Source organism: Oncorhynchus kisutch, linkage group LG13 (assembly GCF_002021735.2).
Source record: "Oncorhynchus kisutch isolate 150728-3 linkage group LG13, Okis_V2, whole genome shotgun sequence".
NCBI classification, from domain to species: Eukaryota; Metazoa; Chordata; class Actinopteri; order Salmoniformes; family Salmonidae; genus Oncorhynchus; species Oncorhynchus kisutch.
In genome coordinates this window covers 36,947,009-36,964,171 of record NC_034186.2, presented here as the reverse complement: position 1 = coordinate 36,964,171, position 17,163 = coordinate 36,947,009, and the positions used below count along the sequence as shown (strand labels likewise).

General features: G+C 42.5%; 1 protein-coding gene across 1 annotated transcript in view; it reads left to right on the top strand.

Annotated features, from left to right (window-relative positions):
• The window catches only part of LOC109901548 (potassium/sodium hyperpolarization-activated cyclic nucleotide-gated channel 2-like), a 73,467-nt gene that overhangs the window by 54,110 nt on the left and 2,194 nt on the right, over window positions 1-17,163 (top strand). Inside the window, exons 5-7 of the mRNA XM_031786157.1 lie at window positions 2,743-2,889; window positions 4,752-4,992; window positions 7,291-7,455. Coding sequence (XP_031642017.1) covers window positions 2,743-2,889; window positions 4,752-4,992; window positions 7,291-7,455 — 553 coding nt within the window. The remainder of the gene's footprint in view (window positions 1-2,742; window positions 2,890-4,751; window positions 4,993-7,290; window positions 7,456-17,163) is intronic.

Genomic DNA, 17,163 nt, shown 5'->3' with positions numbered 1-17,163 from the left:
TGGCTAGCGTTATCAACCCATGTGGCTTGTCAATTAGTCACTATGACTCTATAGGACCACAGCTTCCTGTTGGTTCATTCACCTGTGGATTCATTGACACTTGATGTAATGATGGGTGGGGACCGGTGGTATGAAAACCAAGGTTGTTCATTACAAACGCAACATATTTCACCATTGTTTCTGTCTGATTCTGCATCTTTACAGTACTTTTATAATGAAATGGAAGCTGAAAAGGTTGTCCGTGGTTGGAAGGGGGCGTTCACTGTATTGTTTTAATACACAGCTAAGTCACATGATTAAGCTACCTTCTTCTCTGTCCACGCGTTTCGTGTTGTGTGTGTGACAGGTGTGTGCATTGTTAACTGAAATCCAGTGATGCTTGAAACTAGAATAAAACCCAATTTTCTGCTCTTATATCAAGGGATGAGCAAATACCCTGCTTATTCTTCAGTTGCAGCAACAGACTGTACACATGAAAGGGCACCATTTTACACTACTGTCTACACATGAAAGGGCACCATTTTACACTACTGTCTACACATGAAAGGGCACCATTTTACACTACTGTCTACACATGAAAGGGCACCATTTTACACTACTGTCTATACATGAAAGGGCACCATTTTACACTACTGTCTACACATGAAAGGGCACCATTTTACACTACTGTCTACACATGAAAGGGCACCATTTTACACTACTGTCTATACATGAAAGGGCACCATTTTACACTACTGTCTATACATGAAAGGGCACCATTTTACACTACCGTGACTACAGTATATTTTTTTCATTAAATATGTTTTGATGAGGCAGAATTGACACATTTCGATTAGCAGCTACCTCAAAGAGAGAAGGAAACACTGGATTTTAACATTGAATATGGTTTGAATCATTGAAATTCCATTTGAGCAGGGACCTTCTCTCTATGAACAAGCATAGAGTAAACTTAGAGTACTACAGTCCAGCCACCACTTTACAAACATCAGATCAGAATGGTAAACTACCCCTGTGCATATACCCATCAATTCCACTGGAAGTATCTTACATCTATGCCTCTTAGAATAGTACCCAAGTACAGGAATGCATGATACTCCAATTAATACCCTGTCCTCCACTGAATACAGTCATCATCATCATGCCAAAGAGTGGTTCCATGTCCAATAATATGACTACTGTTGCCAGATAAACAGTTGTGGCAGGGTTATATTGGCGTGTGTTGACTGAGAGCAGGCCTGTGGTTTAATATATGTCCAATAGAGCCTAGTACACATCTGACATACTCTGACACAGTCAATGACTCAAATGTAAATGTGGGAAATCTCTGGGGCTTTCTGGAGCTGTCACTTTTCCTCAACAACTAAATGTTTTCCCTCTCCCAGCAGCTCTGTAGCATAAATAGGTCAGGTGATTGCTGTGAACGTGTCTTCATTGTCTTCCCTATGTATGTTTATGTTCAATGTACAGTAAGAGGTATAGGACCGCATATGTTTAGCTCATGGTTTCATGGATATGCAATAGGTTGTTTATGGTGAATGGTATTGTATGAGAATGCATACAACAACCACAATGCATTGAGTACTAGTGTTAATATCCTCATGACCTTAAAATAATAGTTAGGTTAAATATACATTTATCAAACGTTGTCTAAGCATCTATCGGAGTCCAATACGTGAATGCGTACACACAGCAGTGTTCTAGAATATTGGACCGTTGGCTTTCATACTTTTCAAATTCTCAGCGCTGCTAGAGCAATTTCTCCAACCCTCACCCCATTCAAATGGATGGCTGACGAGTGCGTGGAGCCGCATTGGTTGGGAATTTGGGGAGTTGCACATTCGGGCTGTGCATCGCCTGAGGACGTTGGTCTCAGAGCCGCATGGCTATGTCTGCCAATCATATTTTTTTTGACAAACTGTTCCTTTAATAAGCAGGTGCTAACTCCAGTCCATGAGTGCCCCGGAAATGCACACCTGATTCTACTTGTTAACTAATCATTGATCCCTTGACAAGTTGAATGTGGTGGGGTTTTTTTCCGCGCTACAACAAAAATGTGTGCTGTTGACTCGAGGACCAGAGTTCGGAGACACTGCTGTAGAGCATATTCCACATTCTCCATTTATATCAACCTTCACTCAGGGGTAGACGTAACATTGTAAATGAAAATCCAGGACACTCAAATTAGTATTACATACCATACCAAATGTAACATATCATTCATTTATAGATATCCATTTCATATGATATGTTACAAATTACAATTCACATGATATGTTACAAATTACAATTCATGATATGTTACGAATTTGTAATAGGTATGATATGTTACAAATTCCAATTTGTTGTGACTAACATTAGCTAGGTGGCTAACATTAGCTAGGCTAGGGGTTAGGTTTAGGGGTTAAGGTTAGGGTTAGGGTTAGGAATTAGGTTAAAGGGTTAAGGTTAGGGAAGGGTTAGCTAACATGCTAAGTAGTTGAAAAGTAGCTGAAAAGTAGTAAGTAGTTGTAAAGTGGCTAATTAGCTAAAATGCTAAAGTTGTCCATGATGAGATTCGAACGCGCAGCCATTGGGTTGCTAGATGTTAAAAGCCCAACCAACCACCCTCCTTTCATTTTTGCCTTCAGTAATCTTCTGTCTTATGTAACCAAACCAAACGTAACATATCATGCTAATTTGAGTGTCCCCTATTTCTTCCCTCTTTCTTTCTCTTTCCCTCTGCCTCTATTTCTTGTTCTCTAGTACAAACAAGTGGAGCAGTACATGTCTTTCCACAAACTGCCAGCTGACTTCCGACAGAAAATCCATGACTACTATGAACACAGATACCAGGGCAAGATGTTTGATGAGGAGAGCATCCTGGAGGAGCTTAATGAACCACTGCGGGAGGTAAAACAACCAAACACACCATTAAAAACCCTGACATGGTCTTACACTTAAAGAAAGGAACAAAGGAACTGAAAAACAATGTCTTTCCCCCAGATGTCTTTTGCAAACATGCCCACTGAGAACTTCTGAAGTTCTGAACCACTTCTTTTAAATCACAAAAAAATCTAATCATACTTTATTGGTCACATTGTTTTATTTATTTTACCTTTATTTAACCAGGCAAGTCAGTTAAGAACACATTCTTATTTTCAATGACGGCCTGGGAACAGTGGGTTAACTGCCTGTTCAGGGGCAGAACGACAGATTTGTACCTTGTCAGCTCGGGGGATTGAACTCGATACCACAGGTGTAGACTTTACAGTGAAATGCTTACTTATGAGCCCGTGCCCAACAATGCAGAGTTAAAAAGTAAGACAAATATTTGCTGAATTAAAAAGGAAATAATAACTCAATAAAAAACATAACGAGGCTATATACAAGGAGTACCAGTACCAGGTCAATGTGCAGGTGTATGAGGTAGCTGAGGTAACTGAAGTAATACATTATTTACATGTGGGTAGGGATAAAGGGACTAGGCCATCAGGATATATAATAAACAGAGTAACAGCAGCGTGAGTGAAAGTGTGTCTGTGTACGTGGTGGTGTGTGTTGCAGTGTCAGTGTAGTATGTGTGTGGGTAGAGTCTAGTAGGTGTGCAAGAGCCAGTGAAAGGGGGTCAGTGCAAAACCATCAAGATAAATGAAGAAGTAATAAAGGTGGTCAATTTAAATTGTCTGGGTGGCCATTTGATTGATTGACTGTTCAGCAGTCTTATGGCTTGGGGGTGGAAGCTGTTCAGGTGCCTTTTGGTCCAAGACTTAGCGCTCCGGTACTGCTTGCCGTGCGGTAGCAGAGAGAACAGTCTATGACTCGGGTGGCTGGAGTCTTTGACAATTTTTAGGGCCTTCCTGACACCGCTTGATATAGAGGTCCTGGATGTCAGGAAGCTTGGCCTCAGTGATGTACTGGGTCGTACGCACTACCCTCTGTAGCACCTTGCAGTCGGATGCCGAGCAGTTGCCATACCAAGCGCTGGTGCAGCTGTATACATTTTTGAGGATCTGAGGATCCATGCCAAATCTTTTCAGCCTCCTGAGGGGGAAGAGGCGTGTCCTCTTCCCGACTTTGTTGGTGTGTTTGGACCATGATATGTCCTTAGTGATGTGGACACAGAGGAACTTGAAGCTCTCAACCCGCTCCACTGCAGCCCCGTTGATGTGAATTGGGGCGTGTTCGGCCCTCGGTTTCCTATAGTCCACAATAAGCTCATGGTGATTTTAGGCTTGTGTGAGGCTGCTCGGCCATGGAAACCCATTTCCTGAAACTCCCGACGAACAGTTCTTGTGCTGACATTGCTTCCAGAGGCAGCTTGGAACACAGTAGTAAATGTTGCAACCAAGGACAGAAGATTTTAAGCGCTTCAGCACTCGGCGGTCTCGTTCTGTGAGCTTGTGTGTCCTACCACTTCGCGGCTGAGCCGTTGCTCCTAGATGTTTCCACTTCAGAATAATAGCACTCGCAGTTGACCGGGGCAACTCTAGCAGGACAGTAATTTTACAAACTAACTTGTTGTAAAGGTGTCATCCTGTGACGGTGCCACGTTGAAAGTCAGCTCTTCAGTAAGGCCATTCTACTGCCAATGTTTGTCTATGGAGATTGCGTGGGTGTGTGCTCAATTTTATACACCTGTCAGCAACGAATGTGGCTGAAATAGCCGAATCCACTCATTTGAAGGAGTGTCCACATAATTTTGTGTATGTAGTGTATGTTAGTCTTAGACTTAACAATTCAAATTCAGTTACATTAATTATATTTTCCCTCAGGAAATTGTCAACTTCAACTGCCGTAAGCTGGTGGCATCCATGCCCCTGTTTGCCAATGCCGACCCCAACTTTGTGACAGCCATGTTGACCAAGCTCCGCTTCGAGGTCTTCCAGCCCGGAGATTACATCATCAGGGAGGGCACCATCGGCAAGAAGATGTACTTCATCCAACATGGTGTGACCAGCGTGCTGACCAAAGGAACTATGGGCATGAAGCTTTCTGATGGATCCTACTTTGGAGGTATGCTCAACAATATCAGACCTTTTTTATGTTTGCCTGGCTGCTGCTGCTGAAAAACAAAAAATATATATATTTTATTTTATTCAATTCAATTGTATTCTATCGTGGTGCTGATAACATACATATACTGTAGAACAGATATTATATAAGTTACAGTACATTCATGTAGACTTAATTCACATTCCTTTCTCGCTCTAAATCAGGGATCATCAAGTTAAAAAAATTCTGGTCGGGGGGCCTGAACGTATTTACAAATAATTTGTAGACTGCAAATTGACCGAAAGAAGACCAAACAGATAAAATATCTGACTAAAACATAACATTTGTATACAATATTTTATGTGAAGGAATACTTGGGAACAGTTTTTTAAAATAAAAATGACTTGGAACTGATTTCCTGGTGTTTTTACATTCTTTTATGTCCAACAATACAATTTTTTATTTTTTATTAAAAAACAGAACAGAACCGCCCACCAGTTGGAGAACCCTGCCCTAAATCCTATGATCCAAACCACCAATGTCTCAACTATGTTAATATAAAAATTGTAGCAGGCAAGATAATAAAATAAAAACACCCTGACATTTGACTTATTCTCGCTAGTCTTTTCTCCCTGCAGCCAGTTTTGTCCCCATTTCCCATGCAGTCTGTCCTCTTCCCTGCCTGTTTTCAGATGCATCACTGCTGTTGATCCACAAAAAAAGCACAACTTTTCCCAATGTGTCTGGGCCATGGTCTTGGGGCATTCTTCACATCCGGCTCCTCTTCAGAAGAGCAGAGTTCAGTTCAGTGGTGCTGTGGGTTGGGCTGTGAGGTGCCAGGAGCCAAGGGCGGATGCTGAAGGAGAGAGATCTACAGCAGCACCCACGGCTCATAAAGAACAGCTACTTAGTCCACAGAACACCAATGACAGAGAGCAATTAGTAATGTCAACCGTCGAAGTTCAAAGCCAAGCCATTATACTTTATGCCACCAGGAGGCCAACCCTTTTCTACATGGCATGGGCTAGGCACAAACTTGAATCAGATTGTCTGTTGGATTTGTGGTGGCATTTGCCGATTCATCTGCTATTATTTACAATTAATAATATTACTGGAGAAGATACCGTATTTTGGTCATGTTGTTGTAGTATGATGAGGGCATATGGAAAGAAGGTAGAAACTACGTACTGTAATAGTTGCCCTAAGATAAATTAAATGTGGGCATAAGGGAAACGACATGGCCCATATTTGCCGTAATTTGTTTTTAAAGGAGGAAATACCGGAGTGAGTAAATGGGTGTAGTAGAGTCAGAATCACATCCCAGCATTGTGTTCTGCTGCTTGCCTCTGCAGCGCTCGGCACAGCGGAGAGAACGGAATCTCATTAATCTTGTGAAGAACTGTAAATCCCCCATCAGATAGCGGAGAGACACAGGGCCAGCGCTGACACTCAAGGTCACACTTTAATACCCTGTGAATAAGGAGCCATTTTGAGAGTGGGAGGGGAGCTGGGGTGGAGAGGGTTTGTCACTGCGGCTTACTGACAAGATTATTATGTAAATGTATAACTCATGAATGGAACATCCCTTTGTTGCTCTTTCATGGTATGTGGGCCTCTGTCCGGCCGGCAGTAGCTGATCTTTTACTTGACTGCGCTTCTTGTTAAATCCTATTTTTCCATGGTCCCCGGGGGGTTGCCTACCACTGTAAAAGCTGATATGTAGAGTGGAGCCAGTGCAGTTCCCCCATGCATACAGTAAATACCCCCCCCCCCCCCCTTTACTGAGAGCCAGAGGATACCCTTCACACGCGACAGCAGAGCGAGGGGGGAGAACGGGGAGGCAGCAGAGTAAAAAGAGCATATGGTTGTCAAGACAACCATCAGTCACAGGCCAGAGAAGGAAGGGTAACACCTGAATGTAATGAACCTTGGCTCTACTACGTATCCAATCCTGTAGCTCCCTCCATACACTAAAGCAGTCTCAGCAGGGTCTTTGGTTTAAATGCCTTTCTCCTCTCTGTATTCATGCTCTGTATCCTCTCTGTAAATGACCTATGTCCACATGTGATACATTGATACTGTAGGATTGTGTGTGCATTGTATTTGAATCATAGTGTAGCAGTGTTTTATAAGATAGAAATAAGAAGAATAACGAGTGTGACATGTCCAAGGGAACTTTGTCATGGGGATCATGACATTCGAATGGCTCATGTTTCCTTGACATGTTTTCTGTAGCTGAGTTACAGTAATGATGCTCCCTCTGGCCGTGTAGTAATTGTGTCTGTCTCTGACCGTCCTGTCTTTCTCTCTCTCCCTCAGAGATCTGTCTGTTGACCCGAGGCAGACGGACGGCCAGTGTGCGGGCGGACACGTACTGCCGTCTCTACTCCCTGTCTGTGGATAACTTCAATGAGGTGCTGGAGGAGTACCCCATGATGAGACGAGCCTTCGAGACTGTGGCCATCGACCGACTGGACCGGATAGGTGAGACCAGCCCACCCACTGACCAGTAAATAAGCCACTGACCCATACAGGATTAGCTATGCGCGTTTTTGTCATTCACAGAATCAGCAGAACAAAAACAGACATAGTGTATTCTATGAATGGAACCTACAGTAACTATGCCACTAATCATTTCTCTTTGACTTCCCTGGTTCGTTTATTTAGATGCAGCTGGTGTATCTTCAGCATATGATTTTCACAAGATATGATGTTTATCTCAAAATGACTGTGTGTGCCGTCCTCCCCTGGGTTTACTGTAAATGTGCTCTCAGGAGGAGTGATGCTCATTTGTGAAAGGGACTGCTCAGCACACTGTCTAAACAGCTTCCTTATGCTCTCCTCTTCTGAGTGGAAGGGAGGAAGTTACCGTATTCTTTCTTGGTTGCTGCGTTACCTCCAGTGTTGCTACGCTGTCAGTCACTCAGCTATCATCAGAAAGCACCTGGTTAGTGAATTCCGAGCTTTGAGTGTAAACATATAAATTATTAAACAGTGAAGGCAAGGTCAATGTGATGCTGATGTCACCGCTCGGTGACGTGCAGGGGCCCTGCATCCACCACCTGCCAGCGGTTGCCATAGCAGCCAGATTCCACATCAAGTACGAGACATTCGGTTTCACACATTCAGATGAGATTGAGTTGTCTTTGATCTTTGACAACAGATTAATACCTAACCTGAATAGAGCATAGGGGAGCAAGAAAGGTTTAATATTCTGTTTAACCCATTCATGTCTGTAACAGAAATTTAAAATGTATTTTAGTACACTTGTTCTCTGAGCTTACTGATGGACGAATCTGAAGACATCTTTTAAATCAGCCAAAGCATTTGTCTACAATGTGAGTTGTTGATATTGTACTATATTTTGTCTCTGGACACATGGGGTTACTGTTTTTACACATTCCATGAATCACGTCATGTGAATGAATACATGTTTAAATGATTCGATCTTTAAAAAAAATTTGGTATATAGATTGTCCAGAACAATATATACAGTGCATTCGGAAAGCATTCAGACCACTTGACTTTTTCCACATTTTACAGCCTGACACTAAAATTGATTAAATCATTTTTTCCCCCCTCATCATCTATACACAATACCCCATAATGACAACGCAAAAACAGTTTTTAGAAATGTCTGCAAATGTATAAACCCCCCCTGAAATATCACCTTTACATAATATATTCAGCCCCTTTACTCAGCACTTTGTTGAAGCACCTGTGCCAGCGATTACACCCTTGAGTCTTCTTGGGTATGATGCTGCCAGCTTAGTACACCTGTATTTGGGGAGTTTCTCCCATTATTCTCTGCAGATCCTCTTAAGATCTGTCAGGTTGGATGGGGAGCTGCACAGCTATTTTCAGGTCTCTCCAGAGATGTTCGATCAGGTTCAAGTTCGGGCTCTGGCTGGGCCACTCAAGTACTTGTCCCAAAGCCACTCTTGCGTTGTCTTGGCTGTGTGCTTAGGGTCATTGTCTTGTTGGAAAGGTGAACCTTCGCCCCAGTCTGAGGTCCTGAGCACTCTGGAGCAGGTTTTCATCATGGATCTCTCTGTACTTTTCTCCATTCATCTTTCCCTCAATCCTGACTAGTCTCCCAGTCCCTGCCGCTGAAAAGCATCCTCACAGAAAAGATGCTGCCGCCACCATGCTTTACCTGTAGGGATGGTGCCAGGTTTCCTCCAGACGTGACGCTTGGCATTCAGGCCAAAGAGTTCAATCTTGGTTTCATCAGACCAAATAATCTTGTTTCTCAAGGTCTGAGAGTCTTTAGGTGCCTTTTGGCAAACTCCAAACAGGCTGTCATATGTATTTTACTGAGGATTGGCTTTCGTCTGGCCACTACCATAAAGGCCTGATTGGTGGAGTGCTGTAGAGATGATTGTCCTTCTGGAAGGTTCTCACATCTCCACAGAGGAACTCTGTAACTCTTTCAGTGTGACCATCGTGTTCTTGGTCACCTCCCTGACCAAGGCCCTTCTCCCCCAATTACTCAGCTTGGCTGGGTGGCCAGCTCTAGGAAGAATCTTTGTGCTTCCAAACTGCTTCCATTTAAGAATGGTGGAGGCCACTGTGTTCTTGGGGACCTTCAATGCTTCAGAAATGTTTTGGTACCCTTCCCCAGATCTGTGCCTCGACACAATCCTGCCTCGGAGCTTTACGGACAATTCCTTCAACCTCATGGCTTGGTTTTTGCTCTGACGTGCACTGTCAACTGTGGGACCTTATATAGACAGGTGTGTGCCTTTCCAAATCATGTCCAATTAATTGAATTTACCACAGGTGGACTCCAATCAAGTTGTAGAAACATCTCAAGGATGATCAATGGAAACAGGATGCACCTGAGCTCAGTTTTGAGTCTTGTAGCTGAATACTTATGTAAATAAGGTATTTCTGTGTTTATTTTGAATACATTTGCAAAACACTCAAAAAAGATTCTTACGCTTTGTCATTATGGGGTATTGTGTGTAGATTGATGAGGAAATTGTTTTATTTTAGAATAAGGCTGTAACGTAACAAAATGTGGAAAAAGCAAATGAGTCTGAATACTTTCTGAATGCACTGAATATGCCAAGCATTAGGAACACCTTCAGAACAGCCCATCCAAACACATCCAAACACACTCTTTTACACACACACCGCTAGAGTACTTGCAGTATAAGGAAATCCAGTGCAAGTCAATGGAGACTGCAGAGTGAGTCATTTTACAGCAATTTCCTTAACTCAATATTAGGAAGGTTTCACAGAACATATATTGTGTTGCGCCCCCTTTTGCCTTCAGAACAGCCTCAATTCATTGGGGCATGGACTCTACAAGGCGTCGAAAGCATTCCACAGGGATGCTGGCCCATGTTGGCTCCAATGCTTCCACAGTTGTCAAGTTGGCTGGATGTCCTTTGGGTGGTGTACAATTCTTGATACAAACTCAGCAGAGTTGCTGTTCTTGACACAAACTGGTGCGCCTACTACCATCCCTCGTTCAAAGGCACTTAAATCGTTTGTCTTGCCCGTTCACCCTCTGAATGGCTCACATAAACAATCCATGTCTCAATTGTATCAAAACTTCAAAATCCTTCTTTAACCCGTCTCCTCCCCTTCATCTACGCCGATTGAAGTGGATTTGACATGGGACATCAATAAAAGATCATAGCTTTTACCTGTGTTTTTAATGCTTTGTACACTCAGTATATACAAAATATCTAAAGAAATCCACACACACACACTCTCTCTCACGTACACAACCCTAGAATATATGCTTTATAAGTCAATTCAATGGAGACTGGATCTCTCTCTCTCAGATCTTAAGAACAACACTTCTTATGAATTCTTATGAATGTTTCTTGTGAATATTTTGCATTCATACCAAACATAATTTGATTTGTGGCACGTTTTTGATATTGTGCTAAATATTGTACAAGCACGCGAATGGGTTCATTCGTCTGCTGTTTAGCTATTCTCTAGATTTACTGACAACAGAGGCATCCTGGATCAAAGGCTTAGTTTTGTCAGTGGCCAGACTAAACAGTCACTGGGTAGAAAGCTAATGAATTCCAGATCTAAACAGTAATTCAGAGGATGGTAATTCTCTGTTAACCTTGGAGTTATTTTGGTCTTTTTCCGACACCTTCACCTAAAGCATCCAAAGAAATCATGTTTATAAAGTCTTGTGGTTTACACAATGTCAGGATGATCCTTCTGTTTAGCAGATCAGGGTGTGTACTACAGTGCTCTGGCGCCTTTAGATGTCTATGGAAGAGACAGTAGACTAGACTCATTGAACTCTATCCTGACCCTAAGGAAACATAATAGACTTGTCCCTTTTGGCCTGGGGCCTACCACTCTGCAGTCAACTGGACTGTGTTGTACCATGCTAGCTAGTTATGCAGCTTGAATTAGAGTTAATGTCCCTGTCAGACTGTATTTTCCATGTTCTCCCAGTCCCTCAGACTCATGTTTCAAATCCACCTGATGTTTTCATGTGTGTGTCACTCTATTTGTTTCTAAAAGCCCGATGGAGACGGACAAGTTGAAAATCCCCTGCTGATAGGGAGAAAAACAGAGAGTAGTAAAGATGAAACTCTGAAACTTGAGAGGGGGCGGAAGTAATAATCCTGGGAGTTTTTTTTAATGCGCGTTCAACTAGAAATGTTTTGAACACTGGAGAGATGAGAGAGATGGATCTGTGATCTTACTTGGCCGCCTGCGTGAGCTCCGTGAAGGAGGCAATTTCAGCTGCAAATTGGTTCTCCCCCAGCACCACCACCAACCCAGGCCCACACAACCACTACACACATGCACATGTTGATCCACCTCATGTTTGAGAAAACACAGGCCACCCATCCTCACACCCTTGTGTTTACAATTCAGGTGGTGCATGCTATAGATGGGACGATTAACTGAAAATTGCAGACACCGACATTGCCTGCCTCTTACCAAAGCATTTTGCTTACGTCCGTAAACTGGTAATTAGGCTAATTAGACACAATGTTTTTTAGGGTTCTATTCAAACCATTATTTGGTCAACTGTAATGTGCATTAACCTGCTTCCTGCAAGTAAAGTATCTGCCCCTCCGCCCCTGTTTCGCTGCCCGCTCTCAATCCCTCCCCCCACATTGTGCACAGAGTGAAGGGAGCATACGAACAACATTTCAAAATGTAATTGCAGGAAAAACACTTTTTGCCTAATGTTACTGTTGTTAAAGAGAGGAGAGTCTCAGCTTTCTGCATGTATGAAAAACATTTCTCAACACTAAATATTGAGAAATTACCAGCGCTTTACAAACAGAGTAAATCATTGAGGTGATGCGTTGGCGGAACCTAGCGCATCATTTGTGGTGAATACATCATCAAGTGCCTACATAGGCCTAACCAATGGAACGTTTTTTGTTGGATATTAATTAGATCAATTACATGGCTATCTAGCAACAATATCATATTTAGTGTTGGCAATGTTTTGACTTCCACTTCCTTAGGTGTTGAATTATGTAGTATATAGCCTAAGCCAATATGCACAAAAAGATGCAGGTAACTTCATCTCTAAAGAGCCCCAAATGAATCTGATCATTCTAGATCCTGTTTTGACTCTGTCACGTCTGTCACATGTGCTCAGTGTGAACCTGCTTTCATCTGTGAAGAGCACAGGGCGCCAGTGGCGAATTTGCCAATCTTGGTGTTCTCTGGCAAATGCCAAACGTCCTGCACGGTGTTGGGCTGTAAGCACAACCCCCACCTGTGGACGTCGGGCCCTCATACCACCCTCATGGAGTCTGTTTCTGACCATTTGAGCAGACACATGCACATTTGTGGTCTGCTGGAGGTCATTTTGCAGGGCTCTGGCAGTGCTCCTCCTGCTCTTCCTTGCACAAAGGCGGAGGTAGCGGTCCTGCTGCTGGGTTGTTGCCCTCCTACAGCCTCCTCCACGTCTCCTGATGTACTGGCCTGTCTCCTGGTAGCGCCTACATGCTCTGGACACTACGCGGATAGACACAGCAAACCTTCTTGTCACAGCTCGCATTGATGTTCCATCCTGGATGAGCTGCACTACCTGAGCCACTTGTGTGGGTTGTAGATTCCGTCTCATGCTACCACTAGAGTGAAAGCACCGCCAGCATTCAAAAGTGACCAAAACATCAGCCAGGAAGCATAGGAACTGAGAAGTGGTCTGTGGTCACCACCTGCAGAATCACTCCTTTATTGGGGGTGTCTTGCTAATTGCCTATAATTTCCACCTGTTGTCTATTCCATTTGCACAACAGCATGTGAAATTTATTGTCAATCAGTGTTGCTTCCTAAGTGGACAGTTTGATTTCACAGAAGTGTGATTGACTTGGAGTTACATTGTGTTGTTTAAGTGTTCCCTTTATTTTTTTGAGCAGTGTATTTATACATATATATTAATTTCCTGAACATGTTAGATGAAATAGCTAACGTTTTTCATGTCTTACTTGGCACCTTAAAAGTCCTGCCGCTAATGGAAAGTGACTGTGCATAAAAAAAATATACAGTACCAGTCAAAAGTTTGGACACACCTACTCATTCAAGGTTTGTCTTTATTTAGAATGTTTTCTACATTGTAGAATAATAGTGAAGACATCAAAACTATGAAATAACACATATGGAATCATGTAGTAACCAAACAATTGTTAAACCAATCCAAATATATTTGAGATTCTTCAAAGAAGCCACCCTTTGTCTTGATGACAGCTTTGCAAACTCTTGGCATTCTCTCAACCGGCTTCATGAGGTAGTCACCTGGAATGCATTTCAATTAACATGTATGCCTTGTTTCCTTCTTAATGCATTTGAGCCAATCAGTTGATTTGTGACAAGGTAGGGGTGGTATACAGAAGATAGCCCTATTTGGTAGAAGACCAAGTCCATATTATGGTAAGTACAGCTCAAATAAGCAAAGAGAAACGACAGTCCATCATTACCTTAAGACATGAAGGTCAGTCAACCTGGAAAATTTCAAGAACTTTGAAAGTTTCTTCAAGTGCAGTCGCAAAAACCATCAAGTGGTATGATGAAACTGGCTCTCATGAGGACCGCCACAGGAAAGGAAGACCCAGAGTTACCTCTGCTGCAGAGGATAAGTTCATTCGAGTTACCAGCCTCAGAAATTGCAGCGCAAATAAATGCTTCACAGAGTTCAAGTAACAGACACATCTGAACATCAATTGTTCAGAGGAGCCTGCATGAATCAGGCCTTCATGGTCAAATTGCTGCAAAGAAACAACTACTAAAGGACACCAATAAAAAGAAGAGACTTGCTTGGGCCAAGAAACATGAGCAATGTACCTTAGACCGGTGGAAATTTGTCCTTCGGTCTGATGAGTCCAAATGTGCTATTTTTGGTTCCAACCACCGTGTCTTTGTGAGACGCAGAGTAGGTGAATGGATGATCTCCGCATGTGTGGTTTTTCAAGAGGACAATGACTCAAAACACACCTTCAGGCTGTGAAAGGGCTATTTGACCAAGAAGGAGAGTGATGGAGTGCTGCATCAGATGTCCTGGCTTCCACAGTCACCCGACCTCAATCCAATTGAGATGGTTTGGGATGAGTTGGACCGCAGAGTGAAGGAAAAGCAGTCAACAAGTGCTCAGCATACAGTTGAAGTCAGAAGTTTACATACACTTTAGCCAAATACATTTAAACTCAGTTTTTCACAATTCCTGACATTTAATCCTAGTAAAAATTCCCTGTCTTAGGTCAGTTAGGATCACCACTTTATTTTACGAATGTGAAATGTCAGAATAATAGTAGAGAGAATGATTTATTTCAGCTTTTATACCCTTCATCACATCCCCAGTGGGTTAGAAGTTTACATACACTCAATTAGTATTTGGTAACATTGCCTTTAAATGGTTTAACTTGGGTCAAACATTTTGGGTAGCCTTCCACAAGCTTCCCACAATAAGTTGGTTGAATTATGGCCCATTCTTCCTGACAGAGCTGGTGTAACTGAGTCAGGTTTGTAGGCCTCCTTGCTCACACACACTTTTTCAGTTCTGCCCACAAATGTTCTATCGGATTGAGGTCAGGGCTTTGTGATGGCCACTCCAATACCTTGACTTTGTTGTCCTTAAGCTATTTTGCCACAACTTTGGAAGTATGCTTGACCTATTTGCGACCAAGCTTTCACTTCCTGACTGATGTCTTGAGATGTTGCTTCAATATATCCACATAATTTCCCCTCCTCGTGAAGTGCACTAGTCCCTCCTGCAGCAAAGCACCCCCACAACATGATGCTGCCACCCCCGTGCTTCACGGTTGGGATGGTGTTCTTCAGCTTGCAAGCCTCCCTCTTTTCCCTCCCAAGATAAGGATTGTCGTTATGGCCAAACAATTCTATTTTTGTTTCATCAGACCAGAGGACATTTCTCCAAAAAGTATGATCTTTGTCCTCATGTGCAGTTGCAAACCGTAGTCTGGATTTTTTTTATGTCGGTTTTGGAGCAGTGGCTTCTTCCTTGCTAAGCGGCCTTTCAGGTTATGTCGATATAGGACTCGTTTTACTGTGGATATAGATACTTTTGTACCTGTTTCCTCCGGTATCTTCACAAGTTCCTTTGCTGTTGGTCTGGGATTGATTTTCACACCAAAGTACGTTCATTTCTAGGAGACAGCGTCTCCTTCCTGAGCGGTATGACGGCTCTGTGGTCCCATTGTGTTTATATTTGCGTACTATTGTTTGTACAGATGAACATGGTACCTTCAGGCCTTTGGAAATTGCTCCCAAGGATGAACCAAACATGTGGAGGTCTACTATTTTCTTTCTGAGGTCTTGGCTGATTTCTTTAGATTTTCCCATGATCTCAAGCAAAGAGGCACTGAGTTTGAAGGTAGGCCTTGAAATCCATCCACAGGTACACTTCCAATTGACTCAAATGACGTAAATTAGCCTATCAGAAGTTTCTAAAGCCATGACATCATTTTCTGGAATTTCCCAAGCTGTTTAAAGGCACAGTCAGCTTAGTGTATGTAAACTTCTGACCCACTGGAATTGTGATACAATGAATTATAAGTGAAATAATCTGTCTGTAAACAATTTTGGGAAAAATTACTTGTGTAAAGCACAAAGTAGATGCCCTAACCGACCTGCCAAAACTCTAGTTTGTTAACAAGAAATTTATGGAGTGGTTAAAAACCAAGTTTTAATGACTTCAACCTAAGTGTATGTAAACTTCCGATTTTCCCATTTCAACTATGGGAACTCCTTCAAGACTGTTGGAAAAGCGTTCCTCATGAAGCTGGTTGAGAGAATGCCAAGAGTGTGCAAAGCTGTCATCAAGGCAAAGGGTGACTACTTTGAAGGATCTCAAATTTAAAATATATTTTGATTTGTTTAACACTTTTTTGGTTACTACATGATTCCATATGTGTTATTTCATAATTTTGATGTCGTCACTATTATTCTACAATGTAGAACATAGTAAAAATATAGAAAAGCACTTGAATGAGTGTCCAAACTTTTGACAATTATTTATTTATTGTTATCGAGCAAAATGGGTCAAGAATTCAATTGATCACAATATGACTTTTTGCCCAGCTCTAGTACACAAACACACACAGTTAAAACATCTACAGTGAGACCACTGACACATACGGAGGCTCGAGCGTATCTTCCCTTCTCAGTGAAAAATTACTGTCTGTGAATTCAGTAGCGAAGGTGCATAAAGATGGCGGCCCCCGTGTACTTGCACAGACGCCTAATTTGCTAAGCTTGCTGTATTGTACAATGCTGTCCAATACAATTTTTTTGTATTGGCATTAGCACAGGATACATGATCCCAATTTTAGCCCCAAGAAGGTGGCAATTAAAAAAACAAAAAGTAGATTGTGCTGATTTACACATTAAACGCGTTGATTTACAAGTTGCGCACCGTAGATTAAAAAGTCTGTGGATAGTGCAAGAACAATGGCGTCATATCTTTTTTAAATTTAAATTGTATTTTTAGCCCCTTTTTCTCCCCAATTTTGTAGTATCCAATTGTTAGTAGTTACTGCCTTGTCTCATCACTACAACTCCGAAGGTCGAGAGTCATGCGACCTCCGAAACACAACCCAACCAAGCCGCACTGCTTCTTAACACAGCGCGCATCCAACCCGGTAGCCAGCCGCACCAATGTGTCGGAGGAAACACCGTGCACCTAGCGACCTGGTCAGCGTGCACTGCGTCTGGCCTGCCACA